Raw genomic sequence first — 22801 nt, forward strand, 5'->3', positions numbered from 1 at the left:
ATCCCCTACTACAGAATTGCTTTGCCAAGTTCCCGTAATACCCATTGAATCGGTCTTCTGTTTCCATGATTTTAAACTTATGCACTTGTCACTTTAAACACTAGTTGAGCATTGGAAGAAAAAAAAGAAAAAAATGGTATAAAAAAACTACCCACCTGACAGAGCGAGTCATGTGATCAAGGCCCTTGACGGCTGAAACGCGTCATGGCTGTAGAGGTCGTTGGGCAATAAAGAACTACCTTGCTGCACTACTTTGTGGTCCGTGCTTTGAACGGATTCTGAAGTGCTGACGGAGTAAACGCTGATATATAGATCTTTTTTTTTTACGCATTTTGTCACATTTCCAAATAATTTTACAAAAGGCTGAAACAGTGGTTAGACTTTCTAAATCCACCAGAGTTAGTTAAGCTAAACAAGAGAAAACAAAACAAATATATTCGAAACAGTTTTGTACGTCATTTATTTAAAATAACCAGCGGTAACTTTCACCAACCAATAACGTTTGCATTAGTTATGCAGCACAAACTGAAGCATTACAGAATTACTTTACATTATGAACAAGTGCTATCAAGAGTTTAGCTTCTCTCTCAGATCTGACAGACCACCTCCATTTTCCATGGTTTCCTTTCCAAAGCACTTGTGCATGCTGTGCAAGTGGACTGCCATTTCCGCATGTTCAGTACAAGTGGCATCAACGTGCAATGGGAATATTTCATTTAAATAACATTATTTAAAAACCTATGCATCGCCTCAATTACCAGGTCTATGGAGCACCAGGAAGGGACACATGCTTAGACTGTAATCCTCAGCTGAAGTGCAAAGTATCCATTACAACTTACCTTTCGAGCTACACAACATACCAACAGGCACCATCCACTTCACTTTCAACTGTACAGCCTTTTTCAAAAGTTAGACTGGTTCGAATTATATCAAACCAGTACAGGCGATCTAGAACACCAGTTGTTACTTAAATACAAAAAATTATCAGAATATGCTGCCTTCTTGTGCCAAAACCAAAAAATGGATTGGACAAAATGAAAACAGCACAGGCCACATTGTGAACCTGAATATGTACCTACTCGTTTAGTTCTATGCTATCTTCTACTGTAAGTCAACCAGACCAGGTTCATGATTCTGAACAGGTAACTGCAAACACACTGACACGATCTGGATAAAGGACTGGCTCCATCGCAGAGCTAGTGGCAGTTTACACATTGAAAGGCTCCATCCACTGTGGCATGTGGCGATTTCCAGTTGCAAAAAATGCAATATGGCTTTTTCAACAGTTTGGACCAAGTTTTTAAGCGGCACTTAAACCTGGTGTTGAACATCAAACAGCCAGGCATTTAACTGCGATTCCATCCCCGCCCACCCCCAAAACCTCTAGATTTCAGGCGACGCCCGCCATTGATCTCACCCACCCACACTTTGGATGTCTGGCTTTGATTTTACTATAAAACACTACACTAAAATACAAATGTAACCTTTAGGGTTAACAATTAGAAAACTGCAACACTATTCAATGGCCATTTAATATTTAAGAGGACATCATGGCGACAGAGACTCCAAGCTCCACTCAGCATGTGATTGAAATACAAGCACACTGCTTCCAAAAAGGACCCACTATTGCAAACATCGATAATTGCATTTAAAATACAGCAGCATTTCTTTCAGTCATATTTAAAGGTTCTCTTTACAAACCATTACAGGACCTGGATGAACCCCATTTACTTCCAGGTAACTTTCCAAAGTTTAGACAGCAAACTCCTTACAATACTGCCTCTGGACCCTCAATGGTAACGTTTAATCAGCCATGTCAATTTTCAAACTGGAGTTCTGCTCTATTTACTCATCTATAAGATATGCAAACAATCGTTTTCAGAGTCTGGTCACAAGCAATGATACTAAGGCACATCACAGCCACATGCATATGTAACAATGCATTGCTTTCAGACAAAAAATTGCATCACCTTGACCTGCAGAACATGTGTTCAATGCAGGTCAATCTTTTCTAAACATAAATCCCTGAATAGTCCTAAGATTCCGTTAAAAAAAAGTTTTTGCAAATAGTAAAAACATTGCTAATGCGTTTCATTTAGTAGAAATTGACTGGAATCCCCACTTGAAAAAATAGGTTAATTTGCAGTGCAAAAATCTCTTGCCTGGTCTACTACCACTAAAATACCTTTTCCATAATACCCCTTCGAAAAAGAGAGATTCAAACTCAAATGAAAAAATTGGCAATGTAAAATGTTTGCTGATCCAACTGATAAGTGTCGAGCCAGATTTCCTTCTAGAAAGGATCATTAGCATGGACGTTTTATTCATTCAAGTTAGCGCTTAGTCTTTCAAGTTAGTGTCAAAGTACCAGCCTAAATCATCTTACTCCGAACATTGGAGTCTGCGGTACAAAGAAGTCTGTTTGGATCAAACTGTGATGGGCACGACATGAAATGCAGACAATACATACAGATTTTGAATAAATACCATTCCCCAATGCAGAAGCATTTATAGCAATTTGGTATTTTGTACATGGTGCATCATTGTTAATGTCCCAAATGCTTACTACACGTTTTTACCCAACATAAAATTGGTACAGTTTTGTTGTACCTTGGAGCACATGAAGGCGATTGTTAGAATACAAAGAAATGTTGGTTATTTGAGGTACTCCGGAACTTCCTATGGTTATAAAATATAGTCTAATCTGTTAACCTGCTCCACCCCAAAAAAGTTTTGAGTCTTAATTACAAAAAAGAAAACCAACGTTCTGAGTTATTCCAGATGGACGCTTCACTCCACTTGTCCCTATTGGAACAATTTGTCTTACCGATGACGCAAAGACAGATTTATCCAAGTATAACAAAGTGTATTGTCTGGGAGTTTGGAGTGGACTGAAAGCACCAAATGTGGACTGTGTGGGTGCACCATAACTTCACTGTATCATGAAGCCTGCAGCAGGCGGATGGCGAGGTGGTGGTCTATTGGGGATTGGAGGATATTGGGACGCAAATGGATTCGGATACCCTGGCTGCACCGCCTGATTTGATCGAGGTGGGAGAGGTGGGTAGGGACAAGCTGAATAAGGAAGGCCGGCCGGTCCTGGTCCCATTGCTGCAGTAAACGGAGTAGGATAGGCCCCTGGTTGGGTCGCTGGTGGTGGTGGTGGCACTGCTCTTCGAGGCATGACAGATGGTGGATTGTTTAATTCTGAATGGTAAGGTGCCTGAGGCGCAGAAGTCACGGTGGGCTGCCTTGGCTGTGATTGCACTGGAGCCTGTGGAAGTCTCTGTCCTTTAAGCACCATATCCTGAAGTTTTTCAATTTTCACACGTCGTAAATGGGCCAGTTTACGCTTACTTTGATATTCATCAATAAAGGAATCCAGTGGTATTTCACCATCAAGGAAATTTTCTGCCATATTCTGAAAAACATTGAAGAGATTTGCTTATTATTGTATACGAGTAAATGAAAAAAATGCACTCTAAAATAATATCAATTCAAGCGGAAACTAAGAAAATGTGAAAAACCCCACTGCTGTTGGGGACTTTTCACTGCTGCCCATCATTAGCCCGCTTAAGGATTTCTTAACGGTTACCTCAGGTCATCCTCAGAGGATTTTGACAGTCATCCGAGATACCCTGAAGGTCACTTTCAGAAATCTACAAGAAAATCCGAGGCAAACTAATAGAAATAAGCGCCCATGATGCTCATCTCATTGATCACAAGCTAAAGAGTTTCCTAACCGTAAGTACTCTCTAAATGCATGGTCTCTGAACGAACATGCTAACTAGGGTGCACATTTTCCGTTTGCGCCACAGCACACCTTAAAACAGGTGCACTGAGTGCAAACAGGGAAAATGCGCCCTATTGTGGTGAATGTGCTGCCTTCAGGGCAGCCAAAAACTTGTGCTGCCTCGGGGGAAGGGCATTCAAGCGAAATTCACACCAGCTACTCCAAAGCCGCTCTGTGTTTCACTGTGCAGGCGGCAACCCACCTGCATTTTCAAGAGGATCCCCTTGCAGGCAGGTGCAGTGAGTGACTACACCCGCTGCAAGAAGAAGTCTGGGGTTTCATGGCACCCCCCTTTCTCCCCTCCAGAGGGGTATCTTTAGGAGGCACACTTTCAGCGTGCCTACTTTTTGAAGAGCACTTTCAGCGCGCCTCCTGTGTGCCTCTGCGTATAGCGCGGGCATAGAGGCAAAGTAATTCCCTCATTTTCATGGGACCACTCCTTCATGTAAATTAGGGAACGCCCTCTAATTATATCCCCGATGCTACATGTGAGCCAGCGCTATCTGTATTACAGAAGGGGTCACAAAGCGCCTGCGGCCTCTTCGCTATTAACAAAGTGCCCCAGCAGCGCACAAAGGGGGCGCACATACTTGTTGCCCTCTCTGTAATTGGGCCCTAGGTGGTCATTCTAAATCCGCTCCGTGAGGAATCTCATGTTCAGATCAAGTTGGTGCAATCTAATCTGGAGAGGATAAGTGTTATGATGGTGGATGCCTTCAATGTTCTCTACCCTGGCCTCCACAAAATCCACAGCAATGAAACCACTACTCGCACACAATAAAGCAGTCGGGTCCATGCTCAATAAAAGGCCAGTCACACCAAACCTGCAAAGAACAGGACATGGATGGCAATGGAGACGTGTATACAACCCTCTCGCATCAAACAAATCTTCATAAAAGCGGGTCCCTGTTAAACTGCAGTTTGATCAATAGATACAACCCTAAAAGACATTTAAGATCACCAGTTCATTAAAACACAAAGTACCTAGCTGAAGTAGGAAACGGAGTGTGCTCCCTAAAGGAACTGAAAGCAAACTTATTTCGTTGAGACTTCTTACCCCCATATGCAAAAGAAAAACCAGTATGATTTGCTGCTTGAAAGTGCCTCAAGCTTAGAGGAAATGCACCCCCCAGATTCTCTGTCCTGGTAACATTCAAAATAATCAACAAAAGGCATAGAGGACTGAGTTTGGGCAGCTAGCTTAAGTATTTCTTTAACACCCTTAATATGGCGCGTTATAACTATCAAATGCATTCAAAATACACACATGCACATTATATCGCATCAGTGCTCTAGGAAACAAACATCTATATAATATTGCTGATCCTTCCATACCTCTGTCTCTTCTTCAATCTTAGCACCCTCTGTTTGAAGAAGAGCCAACAGTGTCTCCAAGGAAGCATTGCTGGACTGCTGGTCTGTGCAAGAGGAAAAAGACTTGTAAACACTATATAAAAGGAATGGACATATCAACCATTATCAAGTTTTTTAAAGACATTATAGGGGGCCACACGGCAGTAGACTCGTTTCTGATGCACTGGTATAATCTATCTGTACATTCTAAAAAACACATAGAATATAAACATCTACAATTCGGTCCCGGGGTTGGAGTTTAAAACATTACGTTGCTAGAAAAATGTTCACCTAACTATAACCTTTGTTTTCTTCAGTAGATATATATATATATATATATATATATAACACACACACACACACTTTCCTCTCGGAGGTCCACTGGGGGGCTGTTTAATGAAATGAACACTGACACAGCACAGAAGCCTACTAAAGGTAAAGTTATTTTGAAAGTGCACTACTGATCCCAGCATGCAAAACGTAGTTGATTTCATTTGTGAGGCCCACTGAGGGCAAATTAAATTACATTAAATGCAGCGGGGAATGCCTTTTCACCATTTCTGTGCAGTATCATCATGCCTGTGATCACGAACCTGAGTGCTTTGAAACGCGCAAGGCAAATAAATGCATCTGAATGAAAATGCCAGTTTCCTTTAAATTCATCTGCTCTTCGAGTGCGTCTTCAAACTGGGAAGCTTTGTTTGTTGATATACACATACTTTGAATTTATTTAGACGCCAGAAACCAAGCATTTAATAAAATTATTATTATTTTTAATTATTTCGCAAGATGTCTGAAGAGCCGGTCAGTGGCTAGCATGCCCCATACCTTTTCATAGCACATTGTGATGGTAGGAGCTGCTAATTTTGTTTCCAACACCTTACTTCAATTCTTTGCAACACAATTGGTTTTAGCATCGGTTTTCAAACCGAAAACTTAATTTTCCACCAATCAAATGGTCTGAGAACCACTGTAGGAGGGTCAGATGGATAGTGGAACCTAACCATGACTTCTACAGCGACAAGGCTCTATCCAATGTTTGGATAGGTAAACAGGGGCACTAGATATGGAAGGGTGCGTGACATCTTGCACTCAGCCTCCAACATGTTGATTTAAGCTACCCTCATAGACCTCTAATGAGAGACCATAACAGTGCATTGCTCTATTATCCAAGTGATGGCATGTGCTTAAAGTAGCCCTTGAGAAGGGGTCTAGACTCCAGTATTATAGTCTGGGGTGTTTCGCTCTTGATCTAGAATCTGAATTAACGAGGACAAATGGGTGATTTGTTTGGGTTCTTTTCAATAACGCTCATATGTCCACCTCATCTCACCAACCCATCATTGCTACTCGCCATTTCTGCATACAAAAAGCACGTTTTGCCCTTGACTGCACAGAGTTCAACTGGCTATCTCTAGAAGATCACGTAGGCAGCTTTTTGACCTCACAGGTTATTTTTGCCCACTTATTTTGTGACATTAGTCCCATGACTCATGGTGATACAGTCCGCAAATAGGCACTTTGGAGACGCCACTTTTGAATGTATTGCCTATAACTGGAAGTAGAACCGATATCTGCCACTTCCATGCAGGTCCTGTTTTAGCAGCCCCTTTCAATAAAGGGAGGGAGTTCCAACCAGTGGCCATGGCAAGAAACATTTGGTGAGTACGGTGGGTATAAATAAGGGCCCGAGGCACAGCCTTCAAAAACCAATTCCGTTCCTGAGATTCATGAGAGCAGTTAAGATATCAACAGTTGTTAGTTTTACTCATGTACACAGACCATTATAAGTGTATACTCGGAAGGACATGTATGATTTGGTTTGCCAGTGGTTGCAGAGTTCAAGGATTCTTCTTAAACTAATAGAAATTTTACAATACAGCGTTGGAAATGCAATTGATGCTCTAGACAAAAGTTACCAAGCCATCTTTCACTGTAAGAGGCAGTATTTAAAATCCATTCAACATCCTGAACCAACTACATAATTTGTACTGTTTATGTCTGATGGGTGGAGTTAGGGGTGAAGCATAGAGGCTTTTGTATTCTGTCCGGAGGGAAACAGCATTACAAAAGAAGGAACATAAAGTCCACATTTGTAAAGCGCACAATCACCCGTAAGGGTCTCTAGGCGCTGGGGGGCCGTCGGAAAGATTAAGCGAGCTATTGCCCAGAGTCACATGGTGCTGGGCTAACCTGCCGCCGGAGATCGAACCGTGGTCCCCAGATTCCAGCGTCAGTCGCCCTGGCCGCGGCGCCCCACCTCTTCCCAGCCGCGGCGCCCCACCTCTTCCCATAGACACTTGTACAGCCATTTGAAAGGAAGAATCATTCTTTCTACGAAAAACCTCATTGTAACAGTCCAACATAGTTTCAAAGCACAGAGCAAACAAAGAAACAAACATATTGTATACAAATATATGCCAACGTAATATTGTGAAAATTGAACATTCAATTTATTTTTGAATGAAGCTTTTCTCGGTCATTTAAGCTTCAGTTTCCACATGAGGCAAATTCATATTACATCAGATCTCAAAGCACCAGTCTTCGTACAAGTGCAGAATTTGTTTTAATCAAAGCCTTTTGTTGAACGCAAGTAAGAATAAAAGTCAGGATTTCAAGAACCCCACCCAGTACATTATGCCTTTACAACACCACAATCTCTCTCTCTCCAACAATCAAGTTATTTAACTGAATAGCTCTCTGTATCCAAATAATAGATACAGAAGGTGTTTGGAGTGCACCTCTTGAAGGATGCTCAAGTTGGAAAAAGGGGGTGGGGAGGTGATTATTTGCTCTCCAATAATAAACAAACCTTATTTCATTCTCAACTATTCAAGCCTCCAGAGAAGTTGTTATAATCAAACTCCTCAGACAAACTAGGCTACCGAACAACAAGGCTGTTAGAGATCCTCATTCCTTCCTTCATGTTACTCATTGCTCCAGCTTCACTCCTTTACAATCACCCAACTCTCTGAAGAGCAAACAGGCCCATTGTCTCTACTGGACCAATACAGAAATACAAACTTCTCCTGCATTCTGGATGAGCCACAAATATTTGTACTCGCATCCTAGCTATATGCAGGGAAAATGTGCTATCATTTTTTCTCCGACTTAAGATTTCAACTTTTCTATAGCTCTACACATGCGCCATCATAAAAGTATTTGGGGATGGGGCAATAAGATCCCGGAGCTCTCAGTGTATGACAAACTCCATTTTGTCCCACTACAGGTACTTGGTTGTCTCACTCGTCTCTCACTCATAGTATGCAATCTTATTGACATACCTTGGCATCATTTGTGAAGATTTATTGTGAAGGTTCACATAGGATTGCTGAGCCTCTAGAATATAACAATCCCATGACTATCAACCAATACAATAGCACACGGCTCATTTTCCTGCACCATATTCTGAATATAGCCAAGATGAACCATGCAGCCACAGAAACTGAATGCCTAAAACGTTTTTCAATAGCAGTGATCTCAGTCACAGGCTTTGAAGGAGACTTGAATACAAACATTAAATTCCAGCACGATAAAAATTTATCTTACACCCGCATTCTCTCACTTTCGCTAGGGAAGGCCACACAGCAAGAATGGATATATATATATATATATATATATATATATATATATATATATATATATATATATATATATAGCGGCAGCGCTGGCTTCACTGGATTAAATCTTACTTTGCACCAGCATTCTTTGGGTCGGCTCTTTGTTGTATATTACTGGAGGTGCACGTTTGTCCACCGGGAGCAACAACTTGTGGAATATATATATATATATATATATATATATATAGGACTGCTATTTTATCAGATAGAACTATTTTACATACAGCAGAATTTTATGAAATTTTAAAAGAATGTTTTTTAGAATAGGGCAATTTTACGAAGTCCTAGTTTTAATGCAAGAAAACACCAATGACTCCGTCTTACAATAAAAATCATTATATGTATTTAAATGATGCCAATTAATTGGATGTATAGTTCTCAATTGTATTACAAATCTACTTTATGGAACATTTTGATTTACTTTCAGCTAATTGCTTTAACATATTATAGGATAGTAAACTAGTGTCACAGACTGGCTGCATAAATAGTATGTACGTGCAATAAATACGGTACTACATATTCAGTGTTTGCACATTGCATAATTCATCCCTCGTCACATAATTTTATCAGCCATGTTCCCTAATTTTAGTGCCACAGACAAAACTGCTATAATACTTCAATTTTGGGACTATTGCATTGATCAAAAAATCTACATACAAAGAGCATAACATTGTTTCATACAAAAAAATGGAAACTTGCATCGGAGAGCAGTTACCTAGCTTTGTTTTCTTTATCTGATGTGCTTCAAAGAGGACCTGCAGCTCTTGATATTTTTGTGTAAGAGTAGCTTTGAGACTGTCCAGTTGAGGTTGGTACAAAAGATTTTCTTCTGCCAAGCTGCGGTTTCCAGCAAGGGTCATATCTTTGGTGAGCTGCACGTTTTGAACCTGTCACAGAAAAAAGAAATACAAAAAAAGGGCACTTTATTACAATTCATGAATAACCAGATATCCATTTTCCATGGACTTACAATATACAATTAGATCCACAACGGCCTAGTCCTTAAAACATGCAGTGTTCGCCCCCTGCACTGCTTCATTGCTGTGTCAATGTGGGCATAACGCACAAATACGTCAACTACTCAAAAAGTCCTGTGCCACAAAGTTTTCAAATAATGAGACCTCAGGACACTAAACTGCATTATGGAATGAGTTATATGTATTCCAAGTCACAAAAAACAGAACATGTATTGAGTGCCATGAAAACAAATTCCACACTTCAACAGATTGGAAAAAAACGAATATGCTCTCAATTTAGCAGCCCCAGCTTGTGATGATTTGGCAGGTTTCACAGCCCTTTAGGTTTAACAAGCCAAAGAAATACACTCTTGCTAAGGAGACCAACATATTTATCATCGTTTTTTTTTTTTTTGCAAGACCACCCTGAGAGGAAGGTTTGGCAGTACTGAGATGAACAAATAAGCTCAATGGGAGATTGCCCTTAAGAAAAAATAAAACATTCCAAAACGTGCTCATTCTGCATTAAACAAGTGTTATCCACCCTGTGCAGTGCAGACTTCAGGGGGCGCGGTGTTATATATATATATATATATATATATATATATATATATATATATATATATATACATATATATACATATATATACATATATATACATATATATACATATATATACATATATATACATATATATACATATATATACATATATATACATATATATACATATATATATATATATATATATATATATATATATATATATATATATATATATATATATAATTTCATTTAAAAGCACCTGCTGCCGTATTCCTGGCCTCCGTCAAATTTCAGGCAATAATAAAAAATTCAAGATAACTCTGGTGATTAATGGACCTGCTGGAGAGCAGCGGAGTTTTACGTACTGAAAGTTTTCACTCATCATAAAGTAGCGCAGTGTTAATATGTCAGAAGCAAAGCATGTGTACCATGCAGATCACAGAAGTGCATAGAATGTAAATAGTTCAGTGAGTTACGGCTTTTGTAGGTAATATCCCTTTGTTACTTGCAATTTATAAATTAAAATCCCAATACAGAACAGTGAGCTATTAACTGTCATCAAACAGCTGTGTGGAAAGTGCAAAGTATAGGTTAGAGTGTGGTGATATTTTTCCCCAGTCTCATTATCCTAATGCTTCAAAAAAGGTTTCATTTGTGTAGGACTCAATTCTTATTAATAAAGACAACCCCAACCATTGTGGTAAGTGTTAAATTCTGAGTTTGTGCTTCTCCAGATCAAGCCCTCAAACTATACTGCCTACCAGTATGGATGAGGTGTGACTCCTACACCTTGCAGTCATTTTTCTTATGGAAGCTTTCCTATACACTGATGTACAGTGCGATTCGTTGTCTCTCTGTAACGTGTGTGTTGTACAGTGCTCCGATACCCTACGCTGGTATGAGTGGCGCTATAAAACAAAAGAAATGCATGCGAGACGGTGGTTGTGGAGACTTGAGGGTCACTGTTAAAGGGCGGCAGTGAGGAAATCCGTACCGGGGCAGGGGGGGGGGGGGGGGGGGGGGGGGTCTAACTAAAATGGTTTCAGTGGGAACCACTAGTGCGAAAGCCGGCCCTGATGGGGGTGAATCGTGTAGCGGTGTTTAGTTAAAAGTAGGGTTAGCTGTTCGTGGCCATTTTATTGCTCGGACCTTTTTGGCGCGCTGCGGATTAAGGACTGGAAGTCATAGTTATGTTCAGGTTTTGCCTTTCAAGTTGCGCGAGTCACATGAGAGCGATCCTGACTAAGCCTTCCTGTGGACGCGTTCCCAGCGCCGACGGGTCACCTCTGGAGTTTCGGCTTTGTTGTTACGTCAGGTGAAACACGAGCCTTGTAATTAAGGCGGGGCCGGTGAGGCGTAGCTGCTCTCTGCTAGTTTGCCCTTGCAGGGGGTTGTTCATGAAACACGATCTCACCAAGTCATGTGAAAGGGGGCTCATCACTATTCAGGTGCCTCACACCAAAACACGCGATGCAGGATCCGGGCGTGGCAAAGCACGTGACTGAAAATGAAACCAAGTACAGGAAAACCTCGGGCTTCAGAAATTCGTGTTTAATGTGAAACACGCTGCCTTAGCAAAGCCCTGACCTTGATAAGGTTATGTGGCAGGCAGCACACGGGCGCCGCCATCTTTACTGCCAACCTTCCAATGAGAGAACTCGTTGAACAATAAGGTGGCAGGGACAGGGATACCCAAGGGCACCTAGATTAACTCCTTGATGAGAGGGCAAAAGTCTCCAGCAGCTTCCAAGCCGATGAGCCCAAAAGGAACGCCCAGACACTGGAAAGTGAACTTGTTGGAACAAAACATGGTCAGGCTTGTAAAACCTGAGCGGGGATGGCATACTTTTAAACGATTCAAGAAAAGGTAATGGTGATATTTATGTAATGTACTAATATCCGTGTCAGACGCGAAGTGGTTGCTGTTTAATCATATGGGGAAATTTTGATGGCATTGGTGAAATTTAAGGCCTGATGCACCAATAACTAGTCAAAACTGGATAATATAAGACCTCTTCACATGGTAGGTGGGAGTGATCTTTCCCATGGATAATTTCTGTGAGAACACAAGGAAACCAGGCTAATTTATGCAACATGGTGAGAACTTGTTCCTCCACCCTCTTTCTGATGCAACAGCTCATCCCATCAGAGGAATGGAGCAGCAACAATGGACTGCTTCACATGGAACAGGTGTTGAAAACAGGAGAACAGAGCCTCACCTTAACGCACAACTGACGCAGTACAGCCAACAGAGCAAGACTTACATACAAGGTACAACAAACTCAGCAGTGGTGCTAACATTCCCTACATTGAGGTTATATTCACCCTAGTACCTGCAAGCTTTCTCAATCCCTAATCTAGTCCAGATAGTTAGAGAAAAGAGAACAGGCAAGGCACAGACTGTAAACAGCAGACAATTCATTCAACGAGGTGTAACAGTGAGAAGCAGTGCAAGTCTCCTTCTAACACTGAAACATACATTCTTGTGCTGAATTAAATGCCAGAGTAATGCAAGCCTTCCTTGCAATCATAACCGATATAAACACAGCCATCAATAAAGCATCCTTCCCTCAAGCGTAACCAGTGCTGCCTAGTCAGCAGAAGAGCAGGCTTCATTCACTCAGAAGTGGTGCAGCACATGCAGGAGTAGCTCCGGCTTCCTTGGACTCAAAACCAGCAGCAGCAAAGAAATCCTTCAGACATAACAATTATGGAAGCAAGTAGGAATCTACTTTAACATACAGACAATAGGTGCAGCACAAACAAAACCAGCAAAGCTGAAGCAAGCCTCTTGTCTATTCACCTCTATCTTACATAGGCAGATGCATTATGTCCCTACTCTCTTATTGAACCTTTAACTCCTCATATTAAAAAATGAAAAAATTGTCATCATTTTTGGCTGAGGTAATACTGGGCACAAAAAACATCTCCCACAAAATATAAGATTTTGCAACCAATTCACATATTGGTGCTATAAAATAGTTTTCTTCAAATTTTCCCTCCTTTATGTATTTATTTGTTCTCCATTTGTCTTGGGTAGTTAATGCCGGCTCAAAGCTGGTGGTTAGTGCCTTGGCAAAAAACAGAAAAGTGCACAATTTGTGCTCATGTCGTACGAGGGCACAGCTCTAAAATGGGTGCACACTACAATTTAATTTTAAAGTTACACAATCAATACCTAAAATGTTAGTCAAATGCTCTATTTGACACATGTCCATTTAGAAAATTGTGCACTCCAGGAATTTTATGCGGTTTACATTGCTCCATTGAGTATGGGTACCTGTCATTGCTACTAGGTTAAATTTCATAAAACTGGAGTGATGCGCACATGTTAAATGGATTCCTGAGAAATAATGATAAATGTAATAACTTGGTAGGCAACTGTTTTTGTCCATGGTCAGTGATTCATAGGGCATGGGTCATCCCAGTTTGACATCTAGATGCGTACACAGCGGGTGTTAAAGATTACAGCAATAATCGTATTATATGAAACGTGCAGGAAGTTTAATTGACACACCATGCCTGTTCCTCTGTTCCTCCCCACCACACATCCTCCTGCTCAGACAGCATTGAGGCTGTACTTACTCTGGATATATTGAACTGGTTGGTTCCAAGGCAGGTCAGACCAGAGTGTTTATGTTGTACTCCTGGGATAAGTGGCTCTCCTGAAGCTGGGAGCAGGAAGCAATGCTCGGTCATCAAGGAGCCAGTTAGCAAAGCACTTTTGGCCAATAGCTGTGTTGGAATAGGAATGTCCCATGCATGGTAAACTGGGGCGTACCCCTGTGCTTTGTAATATGAAAGCATGTGAAACTGTTATCCCGATTTTTATTTTGCCCTAGCACACAAAACCCTGTATGCTCGTGGAGGCCTAGGCCATAAATTGACCACAAAAACAGGTTCTCTTAAGTCAAGAGGGATGCCACAAGTATTCTTTCTAGCAGACACGAGACTATGTTCCCAGTCATTTGAGACCCATACTATGAGTGGTGTCAGCAACACCGTTTTTTAATCCATAGTATTGGACAGGCTTTTTACCTATGCAGAGTGTAAGTGTGATGCCTTCAGGCATGTAATGTCTAGAGTAGACCCTACTCCGAAATCCCTGCATGTATGTCGAGTGAAGGAGTATATAAGTAGGATTCTATATTTGCAAGTGTGAATGGTTAAGCCAGTGTGATCCACTTTGGATGGCCCATGATTGACATGGCACAAGGTAGGTGCTGTGATACAGTTCTTCTACATAGAAGTGTATTACCTGCATTGCTGAGCTGAAGTGCAGAGCCCTAGACACTAAAGCGCGGATTGATGGAGAGAGACGGCTGCTATGGTAACATTTTTAGTAGGCGATTGTTGATTAGTCCTTTCTGAGAATAGCTATTCGGCGGATGGTGGGGGAATGGGGGCGAGTCACCAGATTCAGTTGTTAGAGGAAGTTGAGTGGCCCATCAAGGAAGCCTGATGACAGCCAGCAGTCAGGCTTATTGTACTCATGTTCGGATTACTCCTATTTGGAGCCAGTCTCATCAGTACCGATTGGGAGAGCCTTACACCAAGGCCTACTGTGTTGCAACAAGACAAGGAAATGTGAAGGCACTGGGAAAGTATCCCTCTAGTAACGTTTCTTAGGCATGGGAAACATGCTCCGTTATTCTGACATTGCCTCCTTTGAAATCAACGTCCTCTTTTTGAGAGACTCAGCATCTAGATTTCTTCTCGTGTGGGGTTGATTGGTACGCTCAGCATTGAAGCAGGTGTCAAACTGGTTTCAAAACGGATTTCGGAGCAGGCTTCACCTAAGGTGACGGTTTGTAACTCAGGGAACAGCAGGGGATAATGCTCAATGGCAGCTGTCAACGCATTTTTTGTGCAGTGTCAGGGTTTTCAGGCCAGTTCTCTCAAGACATGTGCCTGGCCTAACTTCGAGACTCTTGACCAGATCGAGCCCTGGAGGGGCAATCCCTGCATAGGGTTCAAGGTGTGGAGGTCTTTGGTACAATCTCTGACTGGCTGTGGGTTTCACTCGGTCATTGAAGACTTCTTTTCTTTGTGATCGGTGCCCTTTGAGGACAAGGTCGCTGACATCTGGTCCCTATGGCTCGCTGGAAAACAATGGGCCTTCCCCATCCACAAAAGTTGCTTTAATGTCTTTGGCGCCAAGGCAGTAAATGCATACATGCCAAACCTTCCGAATAAGGCGGTAGACTACCGATTTTAAAGCTAGTCTCCAGATTCCTGCATGCAAAAACCAGATTCCTCAGTAGGCTTCAGCAGAGAGGGAATGATCGTGTGTGTGATCGGAGTATGCACTGCCAGTAACCTGCTCCTGCAGGCCAGCGCACAACAGGTTGGTCTAGTTCTTTCAACCGGACACACGTTTTCTCTGTGCTATACATGCATTTCCGAAATCCTATCCTGCAGCAGCACACTTGCTCGTTCCACACATGCCAATGGGTCTGATTCAGGCCTCAACAGAAGTCAATGGGATAAATACATTCTACCGATTATTTTCTAAAATCCTTCTTCTAGAATGCTGGCATGTATGTGGGTGGCTCTGTAGAGCCCTTGTACTACATTCTATAATGCAGCCACCAACAATCCTTCAGAACTAATCGAATCCTCATGGTCCCAGTGTAAGCAGAGGTTACATATCCAAGGATGGCCCGACCACAACAATTTACTGTTGCATTGGGATGAAACTGAAAGGCGTGTTTTTCATAACCCACCCCACACACCTCATTCTCAGTCGTCCTGGCACCAAGAGGAACACGCAGCTTCGCGTCGGTTTTGAGTGCCTGAAAGGGGTTTTGGTATATGGAGTCAAAAGAAAGATCTTTCGTAGATCGCTGGTCTCAGATCTGTAAAAGTACTTCCGAACACAATGGCGGTACAAAAATAAACTATCTGAGGTGAGAGCGTGAGTCACCGCAGAAAAGAAACATACTTTGAAGAATAACTGTTTGCAACGTCCAAGCTCAACACAAGATTGTATGTAGCAGGTGTTGTATGGCTCACATGCTTTGCACACTCCAACAAACATGCATCTACACTGGCAAAGTTAATACTGTAGATCCAGAAAATAAGAACATGTTAAAGGAGATTACTTTAAAACACACGATTTAGTACACAGAATAAAAACGCAATTTTCTATGATCAAAAGCACAAAAAAAACCCAACAAAAAATAAACAAGAGTTTGGTGGATTAAAATGAAAGCACTTGCATTTGGCATGTCACTTTCCTGGGTATAACAGATTTCACCAACAAATGATCTTGACAAACATGGAACTCGACCAAAAAACATCCTTCAGTATTGTAATCCTTTTGGGGAGTTCTTCCTACGCCTTCGAAATAAAGCGACTGCTCTCCATTCTCAATATCCACTTTTGGCTAAGGTCGTTCCACAACAGACTGTTTGTACTTCTCAAATGACAGCCTTTAATCTTCTTTTTGGCTTTCATAAAGAAACATGCTTTGAAAGGACCATTTTTTTCTGCCAAGCCACAATAATGTAACTACTGTATCATGATACATCTGTTAGCAGCGGCACACACCTTTTCATTAATCTCCAAGTGCTCTTCTGAATACCAGTACGGCTCTAGCGGTAAGTTACGTCAGAACTCTTTTCATTTTTTTTGTTCCTTCTTCATCAGACTGAATCTACTCTTCCAGTATCAGTCCAGCATCTTAGTACAATCCAGACCGCTTCTCGTCTACGTCCCCATGACGGTTATCCGACCAAGACAAAGGAAACATGAAAATAAAGGACTGTCTTCTTTTCTTGTGCGCTACTCAACTAGTTTTATCATTCTACCAGGTTCCTACATGTGCATCAATTGTTTTCATTCCACCACAACCTAACCCCATAACTCTTACAATATTCGTTGAATGTCACAATTGGCAACATAGCGCCAACCTGCCTCACAGCGAACATCTGTAACATGGACACTACGCTTCTGCACCTTCACCCCTCTCCACAAATCTATGCTTCAGCCATATTGAGGTCTGGCGCTAGTCAGAACCGTTTTACTTTAAATAATATACATTATATATTAGCTATGGACGCTTTCATCCGGGTCTCTTCATCCAGCGGTCTGTTGTATCATTCGCACTTTACTTCCGCGCCTACAGCTGGGACCAATGGATCAGCCCACTTCAGCCATTGGCTAACTTCACAATGAGTGACAGTGGTCTGCTCTTTCGCAAGGAGAACACACAGACAAAACAGTTTAGTGAAAGGGACCACCATAGCAATGCGTACCTGCCAACTGCCAACTTACAATGCCACAGTGTGAGGAGGAGGCGGTGCCTTGGAGGGGGTGGGACTACACACCAAGAGCTACCCAAGAGGCACTCAGCACCCCACTAAATCCCCCCCGCACCTCTAAAAAAAAAAAAAGGTAATAAAGCGTCTTTAAAAAAAAAAAGTTTTTATTGTATTCAGTCATCTGACAATATGCACATAAAACAGTAGTCATTTCTCACGTAGTCAGCGGACGCACGTCTTTTACATACTGCAGATTATTCTGAATCTGTCGCTTCTGTGCTAACTGCCCAATTTCTAACTCTTCCCCTCCCCCCTCCCACAACTCCAGGATGCATCAGAGTCCTTAAAATGTGTCCGGGTGATGTCTCGCCTTCCCTGCAGTACATCCTCCATCTCATTCACTCCCTCCGTCCCAGGATCCTGAGGGGTTGGATTTCCTGGTTTAGACTGTATCCGCGGTTATGACCCCCCCCCCCCTCGATTCAGACCCAGGGTATCTCACGCTATCTACCAGCGCTTCCCAGGCTCTGACTGTTTCTACCCAGCCTAACCTCCCTATGGGTGTTCCTAAGCAGGACTCTACTCTCACAGCTTGCCGATTCTTTTAGTTATTTTTCTATGTCTCAATCCGGGACCCCCAGGTGCCTACCAAAGCCTCGATATTTCCAGTTTGGCTGGGATAAAAGCCAAGTCTTGGAACCTGCCAGTGATCCTCATTTTGGAGGTGTGGGGGAATAAGCTGACTAGGCAGTGGGCCGGCAGGCAGGGAACCGTACTCTCAGTGATACCCGCCACTGTTTTCAGGACTGCGTCCCCAATAACCGCGTAGTGTTGGACATGCCCAAATCATGTGCAGCATTCCCGCACCATCGCACACATCGTGGGCACCCCACGTCCTTCCCGTGGAAGTATCTGTTAATGCACTCCGGGATGAGATATTGCCGGTGGAGGACATAAAATCTGATTAGTCTAAAGCCAGCGTTTCTCGATACCTTGGCGTTTCTGGCTAGGGTATTCTTCCAATCCTTATCCTCCAAAGGGATATCTAAGTCTACTTTCCAGCGTTCTTCAAGCACAGTCAATGGTAGTAGGGTGTCTTTTCCTACAGCTCTGTTGAGGCACGTGACAGCCTTAATTTTCTCTCCCGATGTGCCAATATACCGACGGGTATAGTAGAGCTTGGGTTCGGAGGTGCAAATTCCCCAATGTCATCTGATGACTGCCATCAACGCTCTATGGAGTAGAAAATGGCCTTGGGGAAAGCCCTACTCCACCTTAAAATCCTAACAGAAGAAGCTCCCCCTCCACAACAACAAAGGATCATTGAGGCAAGTGCCATGTCCTGGGGTGTTTTCACACCTCTAAAGGATGTGAGCCCTTCAAAGCCTCCAAAAACGAGCTGAAATCATGACACACAGTGGCACCATGTGTGCTGGCAGGTATGGCAATGTGTGCTTTGAGACTTAAATACTTTTAGCCATTTTTAGGTTTCGCCCTGGCCGTAGCACTGCAAAGCAGTGCTCAGCCCAGGGCGAAATCTTATGATCCTACAGTATGGGCTTTGTCCCGCCTCTGTCTTCCATTGGCTAGCTCCATAAATGGAGGCTAGCCATTGGAAGACATCGTTGTCAATCACTTTTGCCCGGTCAGAACGCAAATCGTGGGCGTTTCTGACTCTTTTTTTAAGTCCCCCCCCTTTTTGCCGTGTGTCCCGGGCCGCGCTGTGATTGGCTGCCGGCCTGGGACACCTCCGTGACGTCATTCCCTGGGCCGCGCTGTGATTGGCTGCCGGCCCGGGACCTGACTTGTTTTTCAAAGAGGGACGTGAGGACCAGTTGTTGTCCTTTCCCCGGTTTGCTTTGTTTCGCAGAAGGCACTGTCCTGCTATGCTGTTTCTATAGGAATGAACTGCTTTCGCTCGGCGTCCTCTGGGTGTGTCACTGTGCGACACCCGCCCCCCTCTGTGTTCAATGACGGCTGCAGCAGGGGCGTGGCCACGTCTTAAGACAGCCACAGCCCTGCCGCAGGGCAACTGCAACTTACACAGGGCACTCTCTCGGGGAGGAGGAGGAAGTGGGGACTGCCGACTCCGGTGAGTGTGCTTTATTTTTACCGTATCCTGAAAGAAAGAGGTCCGAAATGTCCTAACAGAGGAGGGTAGGGAAAATCTGATGAGCCGACAGAACAAGGACAGTCTGACAGCACTGCAAAGAGAGATCTGATTTATTGCCTCAGTGAACAGCGGGATTTCCATGCAAATCCTTGTTGTTGTTTCAAACATGGTGATTATATCTCACCAGGGCGGCGCGTTGTGTTCATTCACGACCCCTTTAAATTTGCAGAGGCCACCTGTTGCTCAGGCAGTACATGCGATACAAGTGTACCCGATAACCTCGTGTTGTTTACAGTGTAACTGTCTAGCTTCGATGTGGGTTGTTGTTTTTAATATAAATATTAGTGAAGCCTCTGAGGTTTAAATCATCCAGATTCGACACTTCATTCTACAGTTTCTCGATTTCTGATTTTTGTGTAGCGCCGTCAGAATCCAAAGACGATGTCAGAGCGCTTTATAGTGACCAAGGTTCTACGGTATTAGTTTTTTAAGTCCACGTCATTGCATCAAAGCTGGCCCTTTCATGTCACTTGGTACGAACTGGTATGAGAATATATCATTGCACAAAGATTCTTAAAATTCAATTTTTAGTGTCTAGGTTCTAGTTTGTTCAATGCCATGTTTTTTTGCGAGTCCAGCGTGGGATGCTATTTTGTGTAATATTTCAGCAGCTGGTGCTCGGTTTTCTTTAAGACGAATAGTAACAAAAACTGTGACCGCCTCAATTAAAGGGAAGTGCTCACTCATATGAGCTGAGTGAGTATTCTTCACCTACATAGACTCTTAATTAACGCCGACAGGTTGCAGTGCAGTGATGAGAACAGCTTCTAAACCAGCAGCAGCAAGCGTATGCTTATGTCTGTGCCAAGCAAACTGATCAGTTTAGGGAACGCTGCAAAAATATCAACAGCAGAATGTTATGGTGGATGTCAGTCGTCTGACAAAGAAGGCTTGAGGGGTTCCAGTGTTAAGCGCTCCTCTCTGTTCACGTTCACGTGATAGACAGAGCGCTTCTCCTGGTTAACTCACAGACACAACTATCGAACTGTAACAGCGAGCCTATGCTTTAAATTTATACTGCAAGACTGAACAGATTTTTCTGCTTGTGCAAAAGGCTGATCCTGTGCGTCACCTTCCGCATAGGGTAGCAATGTTTTTTTTTTTATGGAAAGTGGCGGTCGCAAGCGTCGAAAAGGCACAAATAAATAGTCCCGGAAACCAAAATAAAAGTGGCTTCTGTTAGCGAAGCAGATAGCTAAACTATCAATGTTCTTCCCTTGTCATCCTAAGCACGTTTTGTGTTGAGTTTTCTGGATAAAGAGGCTGTGCTTATATTTTTCATCCTCTCACTCTCCTTTAGTGGTTACACACTTCTACTTGTTCGCCAGTGACCTTAGTATTCAGATGGCCTTGACTTACCACATTGGTTCACATATTATTCTCCAATTACCAATTTGACTCCGTCCACTGCCCCAAAGTGGATGTTTTTCACGTTTTTAATGTCTCCTTAAGGTAGCCTGTCACTCTGAGACCAAAGATGATACGTGTAAATCCATGAATGTCCTTGCAGTACAGTCAAGTTTGTTGAGCCTTACTTTTACCCAGCTGTTTGCTCCTTTTATGGCAGGCAGTATAGAACCCCACTTGGTCCCTTTCCATGTTCTACAAAGACCATTGTATTCGAAATGGTGTCTGCTTCATAGGCAGCCATCGAGAGACTCTGTTAGCTAGATGGCTCACTGAACAGCTATCTACAAAATCCTGCCTTGCCTTACACCACGCCACACATTGGAAATGTGCACTTCTATTTGGTGCCGCATTAAATTAGATCGACAAAGCTAGTCCTCAGTTGATACACTCAACCCTATGAAAGACATCACAATTTAGTCAAGTTTGTCGATTCTTACCAAGGGAAGTTGTGCAGAATTCTGTGGGTAAAGGGTGACTAGCAAGCAAGATCTTGGGCATACTGTTTTTTTTTTTTTTTTTAATTTACCCAGCTCTCAGTAGCGATCTTGTTAACTTATTGAAGGCCTAAGGTGATTTTGATATCCGTGTATAGATTTATAATCTGTCAGTTTTTAGTTAAAATAATTTGTGCAAGAGAGTCTCTTTCATCCTCTCCTGGTGCATGCAAATAGTTTTCTTGGCTGCACAGATCATAAAATAAACATTTTTTCACACCACAATAAGGGACTTTGGCCGAAGGATTGCTTCGGTAAAATTTGTAGTGACTGATGCATGATAGGTGCCCTAGGGCAGGACCATGTTAAAACTGGACAAGTTGTAAAGGTACACATGGGAACAGGGAAATGCAGTATTTTTCTCCAAGAGCTTTTAAAGAGCTTTTGGGGGAAATTGCTGTAAGGAGCGTATTCTAAGCACCCATGGCTTGTATTATGATGAGACAAAACGTAGGCAATCAAAACATGACTTTACAGGGTCATTTCAGGCTTCTGCAAGACTTTTGGGACAATGTTTACTAAATGGGCATTTTAAAACTATTTGGACCAACACAATAGATCAAAACTCAATAAGGTTTTGAGACAGTTTTGCAGAGGGTTTAGCCCCCCCCCCCAAGGAATTTATTTGTGAATATAAGTGGTAATCTGAACTTTTTAATGCACACTTTTGCCAATAGTATGAGGCAAAGCATAATGCAATTTTTCAGTGGGATTTGGGAATCTACAGTAGGAAATTTCTGGGAACCATTATGGCAAATGAATCATTTTAAAATCACATCATGACATTAACCTTGGCAATAACTACACATCGTTTTAAAGTAATACCACAGGGGGCTGTGAGTTAAAGGATTAAAAATTCTCTCCAAGCCAATGCTAACTTTTTTTTAGCGAACAGAATGTTGCATTTTGAGTGTTAGTTGAGTGTTTTTTTCCCTTTCCGAGTAGGTGCTAATAATTCCCAGTATGCAAAATCTGATTAGCTATACCGTGGTTCTCCAACCTTTTGTGTAGTGAGAGCTACTTCTTATCTGGGAAAATCATTGTGAGCTACTGAAGGTTAAGCCACTCCACGGTGTTACCAGACACCCCCAATTTCATTGAATCTATGCCTAATGTCCATGTAGCCAAAGACTAGGGTTTTAGGAAAATACTTTTACTTGGGGTACTATGACAGGGCTGCCATATTTGTC

The 22801-nt window shown here is 42.5% G+C and overlaps 1 protein-coding gene across 1 annotated transcript in view; it reads right to left on the reverse strand.

Moving 5' to 3' along the window:
- Positions 1 to 443: 443 nt before the first annotated feature.
- Positions 444 to 22801, reverse strand: part of VPS37B (VPS37B subunit of ESCRT-I) — a 65026-nt gene continuing 42668 nt past the window's right edge. The window contains exons 2-4 of the mRNA XM_078667578.1: positions 9482 to 9653; positions 5129 to 5211; positions 444 to 3421 (exon numbers count right to left, since the gene is read on the reverse strand). Of these exons, the coding sequence (XP_078523704.1) occupies positions 2933 to 3421; positions 5129 to 5211; positions 9482 to 9653 (744 nt within the window). The 3' untranslated portion in view covers positions 444 to 2932. The remainder of the gene's footprint in view (positions 3422 to 5128; positions 5212 to 9481; positions 9654 to 22801) is intronic.

Source organism: Lissotriton helveticus, chromosome 11 (genome assembly GCF_964261635.1).
Source record: "Lissotriton helveticus chromosome 11, aLisHel1.1, whole genome shotgun sequence".
NCBI classification, from domain to species: Eukaryota; Metazoa; Chordata; class Amphibia; order Caudata; family Salamandridae; genus Lissotriton; species Lissotriton helveticus.